Here is a 16,323-nt window from a genome sequence, read left to right on the forward strand (position 1 = left end):
GGCCTGCCCCGAGTGCCTGGCTCTTCCAGAACAATCGGGGACAAGGACATATGCCCCTCCTCACGTGAGCAGTGGCCTCCAGGCTGGGGAGCCTCTGTCGTGCCCCGGGGCCGACCAGGGTGGGGAGGCAGGCCTGCCACAGTGGCGCTGACCCTCCAGAGTTCCCTGAGGGGAGGCTGCCCATGTCCCCACGGTCGCTAGAGCCAGGGAGGAGGTGCTGGCCCCTCGGGCAGCCCCGGGGAAGCGGGCGGGCATGGAGGTGGGGGGTCTGGCCGCCATTTCTCCTCAACTGGTACAAAGACCATCACTGTGAGGCCGCTCTGGCCGGCGCACACATCGGCCTTGTTCTCGGCCTCTGTCTTCTCTTCTTCCCTCTGCTCACAAGGCACGAGGGGGAGGACTAGCTAATGACAGGCGGCGCCCTGCCCGAGTGGGGGCCTTTGTTCATTCACTTGATGGCGGACACTTCCTGGGTGCCTGCTCTGGGCTCGGCCTGCGGGGGCGGCCGGCACCGGCAGGAATCCGGGCTCCTCCCTCTGGGCAGCCCAGGTCAGCAGGGCACCTGCCAGAATGGCTTGGGGGCTTGCGGGGGCGGGGGGTGTGGGAGGACGTGTCACGTGCTCAGAAAAGAGCAGTGGGCCCCGTGGGGTCGAGCTGGAGGTGGGAACGAGTGAGTGAGGTCTTGAAGGGTGAATAGGAGTTTGCAGTCGGAGGTTTGAAGCGCGCCCCTGGACGCGGTGCAAACAGAGGTGTGGGAGGGCGGGGAAGGCCTGAAGAGCGGCGGGCCCTGGATGCCGGCTGACCCCGGGGATGGAGGCCCTGTGGGGATGGACTGTCTCCTCTGCCCACGAGCCCTGGATGCCGGCTGGCCCCGGGGATGGAGGCCCTGTGGGGATGGACTGTCTCCTCTGCCCATGAGCCAGCGGCATGGGCCAGCGGGGTCACCGCCAGCATTGACCCACGCAGAGGCGGGAGCAGATGGGTGTCTGGGAAGCTGCTCTGACCCGCCCACCGGATCTGGGCACAGCCAGAGACACCCGAACGCCACCCCCGGAGCCCAGGAGAGCAGAGAGGAATGCGTTGGCCCTCTGCAGGGCAGCCCCCGGGGCGTCTGCCTCCGCCTCCATCTTCGGGCCAGGATCGGAGGGACGTCCTGCCTAGTTCGGGGGACGTCCACAGGGACCCGTGTTTTCACGCCAACCTCTGGAGGGTGGTGAGGGCGATGTTGGTGGGGGGGGGTCCGGACTTCATGTCCCTTTTTCTGGAAGCTTCTCTGGCCCCACAGCTCCCTTTAAATGCCCTCAGAGCTCTCTTCCTGAGCCGGGAGGGCAGAGGGCAGGATGAGGGGTGGGCGTCAGGTGGTTCTGTTGTAGCCATGCTCCGTTCTCGGAGCAGCCTTGAGAGTCGGCCGTGCGCCCACCATACAGATGAGCAAGCTGAGGGTCAGGGAGGTAAAGAGACACTCACGCTGGGCAGACCAGTGGACCCTGGGGAGGGGCAGTGCTGCGACTCCTACAGACCCCATGAGGTACAGGGAAAGGGGGCCTCCCAAAGTCACAGAGGGACAAGTGGGTGACCAGGACACATGTGGCCTGAGCAGGGCACCAAGGCTGCCCACTCTGGCCCGGGAGACTCTGGTGTGTGTCTGCCTTCCCAACCCTGCCCCAACTTTGTGCAGCTCGCGGTTCCCCTGCCCCGTCTGCCCATCTCTCTGGCCTCTTTCCCTCCGTCCCTCTCTGTCGCCCTCTCCCGAGTTGCTGTCTACCCCCACACACACCTTCGTTTTGCTCTTTCCTCCCTCTCTGTCTGTCTGTCTCTGACTCAGTTTCTTCTCCCTCCTCTCTCTCGCTTTGTGTGTGCGCATCTGTCTGGGTCCCTCTGTCCATCTCTCGCGCAGCCCCATGCCGCCGTCCCTGCCTGGCTGTGCTCTTGCCCCGTCTGTCCCTCCCCGTCCTGCTCAAGGCCCAGGGGGTCTCTCGGTCCCTTTCTCCATCACGCTCTCTGCTCTGTTCCCACTGCCACGGGAACATCCTTGCTGGGTCTCATGATTTGGCCTCCGTGGTGCCGTGTCTCTGAGGCCCTACAGGGCTTGGGTCACCGGCCGGCATGGACAGGGGCACTGCCCGCTGGTCTGCCGTTGGACCGAGTGTGGCTGCTTCGGGGCTTCGGGGCTTCGGGCTGGGCCCCGGACCATCCCCTCCTGGTACCCCGGCTCCCGAGCCACAGCTCATGGCAGCATCCCGTAATTAAGACATAAAAATCCGTGATTTCCTCTGTGTGTTGGCAAACACCGGCCGGCTGCTAATGCAGTCCTTTCTTTTAATGGATTCTTGAATTTAAATGATATGTAATTAAACGTAATTAGCTGGGTCCGCCGTTCGCTAGGTGCTGAGCGCCGAGTGGGGCTTGCGAGCAGCTCGGTGCAGAGCGGCTTCCTTCACAGGCAGATCTCTTGCTCCCTCCCGGGGCTGAGCTCACGGCACTGAACGGTGCCTGGCCCAGGGGCCTGGGGCAGGGGTCTGAGGAGGGGAGCCCCGGGCCAGCCACCCGGGGACTTAGACGATGAGCCGGGTGGGGTTTGCTCGGAGAAGTTTGGTTCCTTTGAGCCATCATGCTGACCTGTTTGGGGCAAAAGCTGGGAATGCCGTGGGAGCTGGGGGTGGGCCCCGGAGCAGGGGCCGGGGAGCTCCACACCTGCCCAGGCTTCAGAGCCCGCCTGGCTGTCCCCCCTGGCTCAACAGCCCCCTCCTAGGCAAAGGGCGGGGCGCCCCCACCTCGCTGGCGAGTGGGGCTTTGGAGCAGCTCCTGGGCCCCAGGGATAGCCGAGGGAGCCCTGAAGGGCACCTCCAGGATGGCGCAAGACTCAAGCCCCCGTGCACAGGCCAAGCAAGAGGGGAGACCGGGGGCCGGCCGGGGGGGAGCAGTGATGCCTGGGCAGGTGCCTGTCCTCCCACCGGCCCCTCCCTGCAGGCACCTGGAGCTGTGGTCTCAGGTGCAGGGACTGCTGGGACTCGGGGCCATCGGGACGCCCCCCGGGGTCCTGGTCCCAGCCTGCCCACCCTACCACTCCAGTGCCCGTGGTTCCACACACAGGCCCCTTCTTTGACTTCCCTGTCCCCCCACCAGCCTGTGTGCCAAGGCAGGGCCCAAGGCCAGGCCGCCACTCCCTCTCCCTGCCAGCCCGGCACACAGCGCGCTCCCCTGCGGCATCCAGGTTCTCAGTGATTGAGAGAAAGGAACTGGCCCCCCCTACCCCCGCACCTGCTCCTCACCAGAGCCTGTGCATGCGTCCTCTTACTACCTTTGTTGAGAGTCAGGGACACCAAGGCACTGAGGTGTCAGGTCACATGGTGAGTAGAGAACCACGCTTAGCTTTAAGGCACAGGTGGAGAAACTGAGGCAGACGGTTCTCCTGGATTAGGTTTACTGTCTGTTCGGGTACTCCGTCTCCGTCTCTCTTAGAGGGCCCCTCCCACCCACCTGCGTGCCCACCTTGCTGAGCCCTGCGGTCAGAGCTGCCCTGAGGAGAATCACCCCCCCCATCCAGGGCGTGGCCGAGTGATGGGGGCGGGGCGGCCCTACGGGGGTGGGGCAGCCGCACACTCCCGAGCCAGGCAGGGCCAGCAGCGCCCACGGGAGGCTCCTGCCCACAGGAGGGCCCGAGTGGGGAGCACAGGCTTCCCAGGGACGAAGGACGCCCTGCAGGAGGGGCTGCCCGCAGAAGCCCTGGGCAGTCGGCAGGCGTGAGCGCCGTCCGGGTGGACGAAAATGGAGAGGCCGGTGGGTGGCAGGGGCCGGAACCAGAGGTCTGCAAGGCTGTGTGGTAGAGGCGTGGGGTGTAGCTGGCCAAGGTTTTGTGAGCCAAACGTTGCATATTCTTTTTACAGCAGCTTGAGGGTTGTACAAAGCCGGCTGCAGGGAGGATTTGGCCTGGGGGGCCACAGAGACTGGCCAAGGTGACAGCACATAGATACCTTGTGCTTGTCAATCATGTGTGACTTCGCCACGTGCCTGTATCTGCAGATGCATAGAGAGCACTCTAAAAACAAACAGCGTGATGCGTTTTCCCCTGTGTGCCCCACCCCGTAACTGCCACCCAGGTGAAGATCTAGAACATTGCCAGCACCCCCGATCCTGTTCCCCCAAGAAGTAACCGTCTTCTGGCCCCTGCACCATAGGGACTGGTTGTGTCGCTTCTGAACTTGGCGTAAATGGGTCCTCCAGCTGGGGTTCCTTGAGCCTGGCTCCTGCGGCCTGTCGTAAGGTTGGTGGGACCCCCATGCAGCAGCGCAGAGGGTCATTTCCTGGGAGTAGGACCATCGCCGCATTCAACCGCATGCGCTTGCCACCGTGTTTCTCTGGCCCCTGCTGACAGACACTTGTGCAGTTTCCTCCTTTGTGCTCTTACCATAAAGCTGCGTGGAATGTTCTAGTACACGTGTTTTGGTGAACAAATCGACGCATTTTTGTCATGTGCGTACCTGGGAGTGAAATGGATGGGTCCGAAGCAGGTGCCGGCACACAATTTGGTGAACTAAAGGTCACGCCACATACAACCTTTTGACAGCGACAAGTATGTATTTCAGCGCTGCTGGGGATGATGGATCTTAAGTTCCCGCCATCGCCAGCTGTGTCTGTGATGGCAAGAGTGAAACGAGCCCGTAGAACCCTGCACAGATGTGAGGGTTATTCTTGCTTGAGTTGCAGACCCAGTGGTGGCGGTGAGGGTCCCCATGCACTCAGCACCTGTGTTGTCTCCAGGGCTCCTGGTTTGGGGCCTCAATCATCAGGGTTGTGTGCACTGCCCTCTCCACTCCCACGGCTGCCCCTGGGGCCCCAGCTGCCCCTGGGGAGGTGGCCTCCAGGCCACCAGGCTGACTCTTTAAAACAAAAGGTGGTTCCCTTGCCCTGAAAGGACAGCCACTGTAGGGTAAAGAGCTTTGTGAAAAACAAACCCTTCAAAAGGGACAACTTGGCTTTTAGGATGTTATCAGAGCCAGTGTCAACCACTTCCTTCCAAACCAGGGTGGGGGCTTCCGAGGTGGTGGCCTGGCTGCTGGGAAGCCATGATTTCCTGCTTTCTCAGGGAGCTGGGGTCAGGCCATGGGGTGATCTGAGTAGCAGGTCCTCAGTGGTATGAGGTTGCACGGGGGTACCCCCGCCCCACAAACTCCAGCTCATGAGCAGTGTGGGAGGGTCTTCAGGTCACCAGGACCTGAGTCTTAGCTCACAGCACCAGGCTGCACGCAGCCCAAGGGACGAGGTCCCAGGCCTTACCCCAAGTGTTAGAGACTTTTGGGATGTCCCTAGGAGCCCACCCCAGGTCGCTCCTGTGGCCAGGGCTCCAGCCCTCTTACAGTTCCCCACCCACATGCCCAGTGGGACCCCTGCTCTACCTCAGGACTCAGTCCACAGCCTCTCCTCCAGGAGCCCCCACATTGGCGTCCTGGGGTGCCTATGGACCTGGGCCCATAGGCATTTGCATCCATGGCGTGGTCTCTCTTCTCTTGTGCTTATCCTCCAGGCAGATCTCAGGACGTATCTGGGGCTTTGGACAGTTCTACCCCCCCCCAGATCCCACCCAGCCAGAGAGCTGCTTTGCCAGGAGCACCCCCCTCTGTGGTGTGGGAGTGACCTCAGAGGACAGGGACTGGTTGGCAAGTGCACCCCTAGGGTTTGGACGGGGAGGCACTCAGAGCAGGGTCAAACTCACGGCCCTGCTGTTAGGAGTCAGACATTTCTGCTGGTGGTGGGGATGGAGCAGAGCCAGCGGCCACCCTGAGCAGGCTTCGAATAGAAGGGGTTCAGAGAGGTGACCTGTGGAGAGAACAGGAGGGGTTGTGTGCACCCTGATGGGTGGCTGAGACAGGGAGTGGGAGGAGGGGGCATCGGTAACCCGGTACAGAAGGACCTGGAGGCCTCCTGAGGGCCCATGCTAGACGCAGGGAGAAAGAGGCTCCGAAGGGGTCACGGACGGTCTAACCTGCGGCCCTGCTCTCCAGGCCCAGTGATGAGCGGCATCCGGACGTGAAGGCTGATGGATACGTGGACAACCTGGCAGAGGCCGTGGACCTGCTTCTGCAGCACGCGGACAAGTGACGAGCCTCATAGGGCGGCCCCCGCCTGGCGCCACCCCTCCCCTGGGCCCCAGGGTGCAGGCCAGGCTTGCTTCCCCCAGCCTTCCGTGGAGCTGTTCCTCCAGGGATGGCCTGCTGCCCCAGCCACCCCCCAACCCGGTGAAGTCAGACAGTGGGACAGACCCGTCTGGGTGTCTCCAGACAAGGAGAACCCTTGTCTCTGGGAACGCTCTCTAGCCGCACCCAGTCGTATGAGTGTCCCAGCTGACTGGCCTGAGGGACCTTGACTCCCTGGCCCTCTGTCACACGTTCTGTGCATTTGATGGAGGGGCCTGGAGAAGGCGGAGGCTTCCTGCACCGTCCATGCAGCCTGGGGCTGAAGCAGCCTCCCTGGGATGGCCCAGCATCCCCCGCCGGCCTCCTTGCCCCCAGCCTGAGTCCGAGTGGCCCCTTGGCACCCCTTCCCCCTCCTACCCCAAAAGGCACCTTGGAGCCCAAGGCTAGGGCAGCTCCCCGGGGACCCTGAAGACTGCCGTCCTACAATCAAGAACTAACCTTGTGGGTCAAGGCTGTGGGCCCAGAGGGTGGTCCAGGGCCCTAACTCAGTAGACGTGAATGTCTTGCCCAGCGTCTGCCGGGGCAGCTACTGGTTAAATAAATAAACTGTCCTGACCTGACTCGGTCTCTGACTCAGTTTGACACCCAGAGGGCCCGAGGAGGGGTGGGGGGTGCCCGGCCCTGGCCTGGTGCTGCCGCAAGCTTGAGCTCGAGCAGCCAGAGGCCCAGGGCCCCAGACACCCGCGCCACCCCGTCCCCTCCAGGAGGACGGAGGCCCAGAAGGGACAGCAGGCGGCCCCACGGGGGACAAGCAGAGCAGGGCGCATGTTGGCCAGCTCTCACGGGCCGTCCTGCGGAGGGGGGTGGTAAGCCACAGGCTTCCAGAATTCACTCAGAGCCGGGTTTCAGGTTTCAGAATCCGTCAGCTGAACAGATCACTTGATGGCTGTTTCTCCTCAAATCAATCCAGAAGTCCCTGATGAGTCTTGGGCAACGACTGCACGTGAAAGAGGTTGTGGGTCCGTAACGGGGTTTCCGCTCTGCGGAGCACGAGATGAAAGGCTGGACCCCAAGCTCTGAGTCGCCCTGGCAAGGGAGCCTAAGGCCCGCGGGGGGCTGTGCTGTCCCCAGGCGGGCTGGCCACCATTAAATCAGGATTAAGAGGAACCAGTGGCCAAGTCTTTTCATCAAGAAGGGAGGCCACCGGCGGGGCTGGTGTCCGTGGTGGCGAGGGAGGAGGGGCGTGGGGCCCATTAGCTGGGAAGTATGCAAATCGCCTGCTCCTGGACGAGTCCGCTAATTACAGCTTGTTGGGGGACCGGTGGGCCCGCGGTGGGCAAAGCGCACCAGGGCTTAGAGGGCAGCATCAAGGAGACGGACTTGCCACGTTTTGGCCAGTTTGTCTTGCGGGTCCTTGGTTTTCTTTCATGGGGTGCCCTTGCCTGCTGTCCTGGCTGGGGCTTGTGGCCGGGGCAGTGTCCCCTCTGGAGGCAGGATGCTGCTGTTCTTGGTCCACGGACCGGCTGCTGCTCAGGAGGGGGACGGGGAGGGTGTCCGAGGGACAGCTCGGGTGGGGTGGGGGGGCAGACGTCTGCTGTGTCTGGCCGGGAAACGTGCCACCCCAGCTTCAGTGAAGGGGACATCCACACTCTCTCCATTTTACAGAGAAGGAAATGGTGGTGTGGACAGAGGACCAGCCCACGGGCTGGGGAGGGCAGAGCTGAGACTCAGACCAAGGTCTGACCCCAAGTCTTGTCCTTTCTAGTTCCTCCTACAGTCCTTCCATGGGGGTGGCTGGGTGGCTGTGACTTTCTTGGTGAGCCTGCACACTGGTATCCTCCGTCTGGAGACGAAATGTTCTTCAGGACCGAGGTCCATTCAGCCCTAGCACGGGGGACACCATCCACAAGCTTCAGCTGCCTTAACTGTGAAAGGGGGGGTTCCTTCCTGAACAGACACGGTCGGAGCCCTGTCGGGGGGCAGGCCACACCGGGATGCCCTGTCACCTGCTGTGGATGACGACCCTTGTCCTGCGGCCCAGAAGGGAGAAGGGCGTCCCTCGCCCCGGGGTCCTTCCAGCCACCCACGGTCCACCTGCCGCAGACCCTCCTTCCCAGCAGGCGGGTGCGGATCTCAAGCCACAGACGCATGTCACGAAGCCGCTCCTGTGGGTGGGGCTGGAGTTCAGGGCCGCCAGTGGCCTAAGTACCTGTCTGCGGTCAGGAGAGGCACCAGACCTGCCACTAAGAAACGGCCCTCTGAGCCCAGGGAACAGGCCAGGCTGGCTCCGTGGGCCCTCCCTGCAGAGCCCTGGGGTGAGACAGGGGCCTGAGTCTGGCCACGCTGCCCAGCAGGACATCCCAGGCTCTGGGGGCCACGAGCCCAGCCATGTCTGGGAGGGGGGGGGTGGCTGGTGCGGAGGGGAGGACAGTCTTGCAGGGTCACCTCCTTGGGGGCACAAGGGCTTCACCTACCCGCCAGACCTCCCAATGCAAGCAACCCTATGCTGCCGGCCCGCGACCACTTTGCAAACCCAATTCCGCCCAGGTTAATCACGCAGCAAGAGAGTTTAGGTCTCACCTCACGTCCAACTCCGGGGCTGGCCGGATCCAGATCCCAAGGCATGCCCAGGCAACCCTGAGGCAGGGCCAGAGCAGCCCCTCCCAAATTCCCCCCGCGATGGGAAGGAGGCGGCGCGACCCTGGGAGGACAGGAGGCCGTGACCGGAGGCTGGGGCGTGGCGGGAAGTCTGAGCCGCAACACCAAGCCCACCCACCCGCCCGGGGCCGGGCCGCTTCGGTGTCCCCTCTCCTCCTCCAGACTGGGGGGGAATAAGGCCCCTCCAAAGGCCTGGGCCTTCCTGGGGGCCAACCCTGCCCCTCTCAGGTGGAAAGTGCTGCAGAGATGGGGACGCAGGGCCGGACACGCGTGCCTGCCTCCTGGGGCTCGTGGTGCCCCCCCCACGTTGGTGGGATCATCCCGAGGGCCTCTCCCTTTCTCTCAAAAGTGCCCCATTCAGAGGGTGAACAGATTGGTATAAAAAGAAACCAAAAGTCAGACTCTGCCCTCCACGACTGTCCGGGGCGATTCCTTCCAGCCCCCTCCCAGCCTTCTTAACACACTGCGGCTCGGCCGAGTCCGCCGTGGTGCCGGGCTCCGGGGCACGGACTCCCGTGTAAGCCCCGCAGGGGTTTCAGCCTGTGCACACCTGGAGCCGCTCCGTCGGCTCGCGGCCTGACATCGGACGCAGGTGCCAGACGGCCCGGCGCCGGGGGCCACAGACCCGTGAGCCCGGCGCTGGGGCCCGGGGCAGAGTCCGGCTTTCAGGCAGATCCGGAGGCCCAGGAGCTCGGGCCGTGTCCTTCCCCTGGCACTGGGGGAGATGCAGGGTGGCCGTGGCTGGGCAGGCTGAGCGGAGAGCAGATGCCCCTAAGTGAGGCCAGTTGGAGGCCGGGGCCCAGCCAGGGACCTCAGCTGAGGAGGGCTGGAGGTCTGTCTAGGGCCACCCGGGCAGGGAACAGGAGGCAGAGTCCCTGGGTCCCTGGGCCCCCAACCCCCAAGCTTCAGCCCCAGCGGCCATGTTTCACCTGGGGCACGAACTCGGCGTTCTAACACCATCCTGGAACGGGGGCGGCTGCGAGAAGGAAAACCAGCCACAGGAAGAGTCCAGAGTGCTCTGGTGCCTCAGCCACAGGGACGTCCTCGGGACCAGGCGGGTGTTCTAGGCAGAAACTCTGTGGTTCGATTTCATGGGCAAACGTTGGGTTACAGAAATGTAAACGAGCCTCTGAAGCCTGTCCTCAACCTCCCGAGCGCGGCTAGCCAAGCGTCCGCGGTCTGGAGGGCCAGGCACGCGGACTGGGCGCCCCGGAGCCCACCCGGGTCAGGCTGGGAGCGCCGGTCCCCCCCCCCCCAGTGGGAGCAGCGCAGGTCTGAGCCCTGCTGCCCGCGTGGGGAACGGCCCGCCCACACCACGGGGGAAGGCGGCAGGCTGCCGGGCGCTAGGCCGGGCCTTCCGCAGCAGCAGCAGCAGCACGACCTGGGGCGCACGGCCCTGTGGGGGGCCCAGCTGGCAAAGGCGGACTCCTCTCCCGCGCCTGACTCCGGAATCACATGGAGCCGGTGTCTCTGCTCTGCCGTCCTGGGGTCTCTGGCTCCTGGTGTACACACACGCGTTGCCCTGGGGACCGGGCAGCTCGGACGGTGCCTCAGAGGGCTCCCTCATGCCCATGGCTGTGGCCACACACAGTGGCTTGCTCCCCTTCCCGCATCAGCCTCTGGAGAGCTGAGATGCCTGTTCGCCCCATCTCACCACCCTGACCGCGAGGCTCGGAGGGGAGAGGAGGGCCCGGCCTCGGCCCCTGCCAACCCAGAGCCACTGCTCCCGTGGACAGAGTGGGGAGCCACCAATCCACCACAGCCGACAAACCACGCAGCAGGCTCCCGGAGGCTGGGTACTGAACCAGGAAGCTTTATTTACACAGTAAGAGTAACAAGCAAATTCCTGAGAGACTAGAGCGGCTCTAGTGCAAGACAGTTGTGGCCCGCGTGGGAGGACAGGCAGCCATGGGCGGGGGTGGGGGGTGCAGGCCCAGTGCCTTCTGCACACATGTGGCTCGGCCCCCGGCGGGCTGGCCCAACGCCACTCGCTTCGGCTGCCTCACTATTGGGGGTTCAGCAGCCCCACGGGCGGAGCCTCTGGAAAGCAGGCTACAGCCCCCCCAGCAGCTCCTGGGACATCTCCACGCACTGAAAACACAACCTATTTGCCAAAGAGACTATGCTAGAACAGACTATCCTACCTAGCCTACGAGATCTCTGCTGTGGTCTGGGGGGCGGTTTGCATTATCTTTTCTCTTTAAAGATTAGGCAATGTCTTCTCTGACTGGAGCCAGCAGGAGAGGTTTGACCAGCTGCGCGGCTGTGGCAAGATGCGGCGTCACTACCTGTACGGGGCGGGGTGGGGGGCGGAGTGCCTGGGCCCCAGCAGCCACGGCCCAGCTGGCCACGGAGTGCGCGTGACTTGAACCTCACGGGCAGATGTGGAGGTGCAGGCCGGGCCCACGGCAGAACGTCCAGGGCTCTGTGTTAAATACCACGGAAGCTCCCTGAGACCCGCAGCGGCCCGAACCCGCCACCCAGGGAAGCCTCTGCTGGAGCAGGGAGCTCACGCGCCGCCCTGTGCACTAGGAGACCCATTTGAACATTGGGATTTTCTTTTCAACGTGGACTTTTCCTTTATTTAAATTTTATTTCCGCGTACAAATTCACAAAACTTTCCTGCTACAAACATTTTGATGACGAGTAAGGCTTTCTGAGAATGAAAATCTATGGGTGATCGGCACAAGCGCCCCCGTGGCCTGGACGTCGTGTCTGCCCGCGGGCCCCGCGCCAGCCCCGGCCTCCACCGCGAGTAAGGCAAGAGGGTTTATGGTAAACGGTTAAGGCCACGGACCCCGGCCCGGCCCAGGCCCTGCGGGCAGACAGCGGCTCTTGTCAGTCCTACGGCCGTAGCAGATGCTCCTTCTGGGGCAGGTCAGGACACTCGCAACAGGGAGCCTCTCCTCCCCATCCCGCTCTCTGGGAGCTACAACCCTGCGTTCGTCCTTCAGGGTCCCCGGGCAGGCAGGCGCCTAGTCCAGGCCTCCCTTCTAGCTCGGAACTCCCTGGGTCTCCTTCAGAGGCAGGAGCTCACAGGCATCCCCTAGGAGAGGCAGGGCCTGGACGCCGACGGGGCTCCTCCTGGCGAGAGTGCCAGCCTGCCCACGGCCCCGCGGGGACAGGCACACGCAGCCAGAGGGAGCCCCCGGGCAAGCCTCCCTCCAAGAGCCTCCAGACCAGAAGTCCCAGCGTCAGCAGGGCCGAGCGGGACACGCCTGCCTGGACGGCAGGGCGGCACCTTCTGCACGGGGCGGGCGCTCCAGCCAAAGGGGAACGTGAGACGACCAGAGGGCATTTCTTTCTCGGAGCAGAAGGGACAGTGGCCACTCTCCCCCCACTGCTGCTGTGGACTTGCGCTAGGAGCTTTGGCAGGAGTGAAGACAGCAAAGATGGGCCTGAGGAGGCTGGAGGGCCAAACCCCGCCTGGGGCTGGGGAAGCTTTTGCCCGAAAGTGTCGCAGGACTGGGTTTGAGGGTCGACGGGACCAGCTAGGGCGGAGGTGGGAAGGCTCGGCCTTCCTTGCCACAAGGCCTGAGAACGGGGAAGCAGCTGGTGGGTGGGGTATGCAGGCAGGTCGCCCGCCCCACGGCGCTGTGCCACACACCCACCACCTCAGGTGCCTGCCCAGCTGACCCTGAGGAAAGGCAGCCGGTGGGGGGGGGGGGGGTCACCACTCAGGCCCGTCTGGCTCACCTCAGTCCCTCACTGTGTTGTGGAGGGGACCCCGCCTCTCCTTCCACAGGAAGGAGGTTTAAGAGACCACACTCCCGCAGTGGCCCCTCTTGGTGTGGGCTGGGTGCCAGTACTGGGTGCCAAGGTTTCTGAGGACAGGAGTCACCAGAGTGTGCTCTCCCAATTTGTAACTCAACGACCCCAGCCCCCGCTAGCTTTGCTCTAAGAAGATGTGGCCTCCATGACCCACTACGGGGGGACGAGGCATGATGGCAGGCCCACCCAGAGCCACCGGCTCCCTGCTTTGGCTCTTCGGGGTCCTGAGGGGACGTGCCTTTGGTGGGAGCCACTGAAGGTAACTGGTTCCGGCCCCAGGACCTTCCCTGTGTCCACACAACCATGATGCTATCTGACCTGAGGCTTTGAACACAATCTGGGATTGTGTTCACTGAATTGAGATCTTCTCTACAAGCATCTTATGGCTGATTTTTAAGAAACACCACCCCAGAAATCAGAACTTGAGCACCACGCTTTTCATGGAGGCAAACCGTGAAGCTGTGAGTACAGTTTCCCAAACAGGGTCTTCCTTTTGGGGAAAGAGAGTGAGAACCTTCGTACTCACTCTGTGCGCCTGAGGCCTTCACTGTCCACAGAAGATGAGCAAAAGCAAGACTACGAATGTGCCTTTGTTACGTGTCAGCAAACTCAAGAGAATACACCGGTTATTTTTAGCTGTAGTGGGGAAAGGAGCCACTTGCTCATAAGCCGACAAAATTGCTATTGTCTGAGGAAGATGCCAAGTTTGCTACAAGCCAGAGTCCAAGAGAGCAGAGCCCGTGTGGTGTGTCTGCCAGCCGGGCTTCCTGAGAGCGAAACCTCAGGGGGTCGGGGTTGGGGAGGGGTGGGGCGGGGCTCCCCTGCAGCAGGGCATCCGCAGGGGTGCCTGGAGCTGGGGACCGCGCATGCGCCCTGCACTCTGTGCCCAGCGTAGGGACGCCGCGTGGAGGCGCTCTGCTCCCTGGGCTGAGCAGCAGGGGCGCTCATCGGGGGCGGGGGGCGCACTGGGATGAAGGCCAGCATCCCACCGACCAGCGCCAGTGTGCTTCGAATACGGCAGGCGGCCTTGCGGGTCCCTGGTCCAGGCCCCCCAGAGCAGCCCACAGGCCGCCTCCACCCCTGAAACGTGCACAGGGCCTGGGTGCATGGACCTGCTCACAGCTCCTGCCTCCCGAGGACGTTTTCAAGAGGTTGCCCGTTACTGGTGACCTCTCCCGGCTCACCTGAATCCAGCTGATCCCCCAGGGACAGGTTGGCCACAGAGAATGGCTGTCACGTGCCAGCCCTGCCCAAGCGGTTCCCGGAGCGGCAGAGAGCCACAGGGTCAGGCTCTCCACGCCACGGGAGAGGCAGGGAGTTCTGTCTTTTCGCCAACAGACCCACCCACGTCTACCCAACGCAGACGCCTCCAACAAGCAGCCCAAGCTGTTCCCCAGGCCCCCAGAGTTCCGACATGGTGCCCCCCCACCCCGGCACCCCAGGGCCTCGGTCTCCCACACTTGGAATTAAGGCCAAATGGTTCCGATGTTACTACAAAGGAAAGCGTCTCCCGAACCTTCCCAAGCCTGAAGCAGGGAGACCTGGGAGAGAAGGCACGGAATACAACGGACTGAAGGAGGCTGTGGGGCCGACCCCCCGGAAATGAACCTGAGCAGGAGGCCGGGAAGAACCCGACCCCGCCGGACGGCCCTGAGCACGCGCCCACCCCCGCCAGCCCCACAGAGCACAGAGCAGCGGACCCCGCGGGACCCGGCAGGGCGGCTGGCGAGGAACGGGGGGGAAGGGGCCCAGCCCAGGAAGCTGCTCTCGGGCTCCGGCGGCCCCTTGGATGGCCGTGGCCGTGGCCGCTGTGCCGGTGAGGCGTGGGGGCGGGCGGCTGTGCGGCGTGGCCGGGCCTGCAGGGGGCTCCCCGCCTCAAGTGTCCACCGCCCCTCAGTTGTTCTCTATCTGTTCAATGTCCAACTCGCCGTCCAGGGAGCAGGGGCTGTTCCCGGCCGCCCCGCGGTCCCGCCAGGCCGAGGCCGGCCCCCAGCTCCGGGCGCAGCCGTCGCCCAGGCCGCAGCCGCCCGGCTCCTCACAGCACCGCTCCTCCTTGCGGGCCAGCTGCTCGTCGAAGGCTGGAGGCAGAGGCTCGGGGACCGGGGTCCCGGCGGGGGTCCTGCCCCCCAGGCTGGAGGCGGAGGCCGAGAGCAAGGCGGTCCAGGACCTGGTGCTGCTGACGTGGAGGGCAAAGGGGCTGTGCGGGCCGCAGTCCTCCATCCCCGCACTCAGGCAGCTGAGGCTGCTGAAGGTCTGACAGTTCTGTGGGGAGACAGACACACGGGTCAGCCGGCGTCCCGCGCCCCTCCCAAACCCAAGGGCTGTACGGCCCAGACGGCCGGCCGCAGCCCCTGGGGCGACCTGGTGAAGGGTCCGCTGGGCGGCGGAGGCCCACCAGAGCCCGGCCTCCTCCAACATCCGGGCAAGAAGAGGGGCCGTCGGCAAGTGGGCGCGAGGAAATATGCCCCGGCCAGTGAACACCGGGTTAACACACACAAAATCCAGTTACCCACAAATGAAGAAAAGGGCCCGAGCTTGATACCATCCAGGCGAAGGGAAGCTGCGGCGAGAAGGCCGGGCTCTGAACCCGGAGCAGACTGCGCTTCCCCAGGGCGAGCTGGCAGAAACGCAGCGCCTCCCTTCCGCCAGCCGTTCCGGCAGGTCCTCGCTGGCGGATGCCGCAGCTCTGCGGGCCGGGTCGCTGGGCTCGCCCGCCGGGGGCCTCAAGCAGACCCCTCAGCCTCCCTGGCCCAGCTCCTTCACCTGTCTAAGAGGTAAACAATGGTCCCTCCCTGTTCTGTAGGGCTCTTTGAGGGCCCAGTGGGAAACGGAGGCTGCCTACCAAGTACTGCCTGTGTGGGGCCAGCCCGGGGAGGGAGGCAGCCTGGGGGCTCCCTGAGTGGCAGGTGCAGCTCCAACAGGACCCCAGGGTGCTTGGGGCACCTGGGGGCAGGCCCAGTCCTGTGCACAAGTGGGTGAGGTTAAACGCCTGCTTTCACCACAGAGCACGACTTGGGACAGAGGGGTGTGACAGCTGGGGGTGCCCACAGCCTCGCTCTGGGGACCCCCCAAAGGACCAGCAGCCATACAGTCTCCTCTCAAAGGGGACCCAAGGAGAGATGGGCTAGAGGGCAGAGGAGAGGCCTTTGGGGCGTGAGGTGGGGACCCGGAGCGCCGAGATCACAGGCGTGTCCCAAGGGCCCCGGTTCTTTCACAGGCTGCGGTGCTCACACACACTGGGCGGGAAGGACGACCACCGGCTGTCATGGCAAACGAGCGGCTGAAACAGGCTCAGCCAACGGAAAAGAAAAGCCGCCCTCTCTGGAGGAAGGTGGCTGTGCCTTTCTTGGGCTCGCTCACTGTTCCCGAACGCTCCGGAGCAAACTGGTCTCATGGGTTTGCTTTCCTTGGAATCTTGTGACTAACCAAGAAAGGTGAAGCCCGGAGGGCGGGTGGTGGCGCCAGGGGACTCTGGGAATGCGCACTGGGATCAAAGAGAGAAGGGCCGGGCCACGGGTGAGAGCTGTGAGGCCGGGCCAGGCCTGGTGGAAGCCCAGGTCACGGTCCCCGCGGACTGGGGGCCCTCCCGTCCCCTGGCCTGGGGGCGCCGTGGGGTTCAGCAAGGCCGCCGTCCACACGGTGCACATTCTGTTCCCCACCACTGCGGGGAGCTGGAGACGGCTCCCAGACTAGAACGTGATCTGACTCTGGGCAGGTGGAGGCCCCAGACGCCCGCGATGGGAGGGTCTGGGGGGCCCCT

The 16,323-nt window shown here is 64.0% G+C and overlaps 2 protein-coding genes across 3 annotated transcripts in view; one reads left to right on the forward strand and one right to left on the reverse strand.

The window, feature by feature from the left end:
- LHPP (phospholysine phosphohistidine inorganic pyrophosphate phosphatase) overlaps nucleotides 1-7,301 on the forward strand; it is a 120,727-nt gene extending 113,426 nt beyond the window's left edge. Inside the window, exon 7 of the mRNA XM_032312302.1 lies at nucleotides 6,003-7,301. Coding sequence (XP_032168193.1) covers nucleotides 6,003-6,099 — 97 coding nt within the window. The 3' untranslated portion in view covers nucleotides 6,100-7,301. The remainder of the gene's footprint in view (nucleotides 1-6,002) is intronic.
- A 3,283-nt stretch (nucleotides 7,302-10,584) lies between these two features.
- The window catches only part of FAM53B (family with sequence similarity 53 member B), a 72,075-nt gene continuing 66,336 nt past the window's right edge, over nucleotides 10,585-16,323 (reverse strand). For both annotated transcript variants that reach the window (XM_032312300.1, XM_032312299.1), the window contains one exon: nucleotides 10,585-14,825. In XM_032312300.1, the coding sequence (XP_032168191.1) occupies nucleotides 14,457-14,825 (369 nt within the window). In that variant the 3' untranslated portion in view covers nucleotides 10,585-14,456. The remainder of the gene's footprint in view (nucleotides 14,826-16,323) is intronic.

Source organism: Mustela erminea, chromosome 14, assembly GCF_009829155.1.
Source record: "Mustela erminea isolate mMusErm1 chromosome 14, mMusErm1.Pri, whole genome shotgun sequence".
In the NCBI taxonomy this organism is placed as follows: Eukaryota; Metazoa; Chordata; class Mammalia; order Carnivora; family Mustelidae; genus Mustela; species Mustela erminea.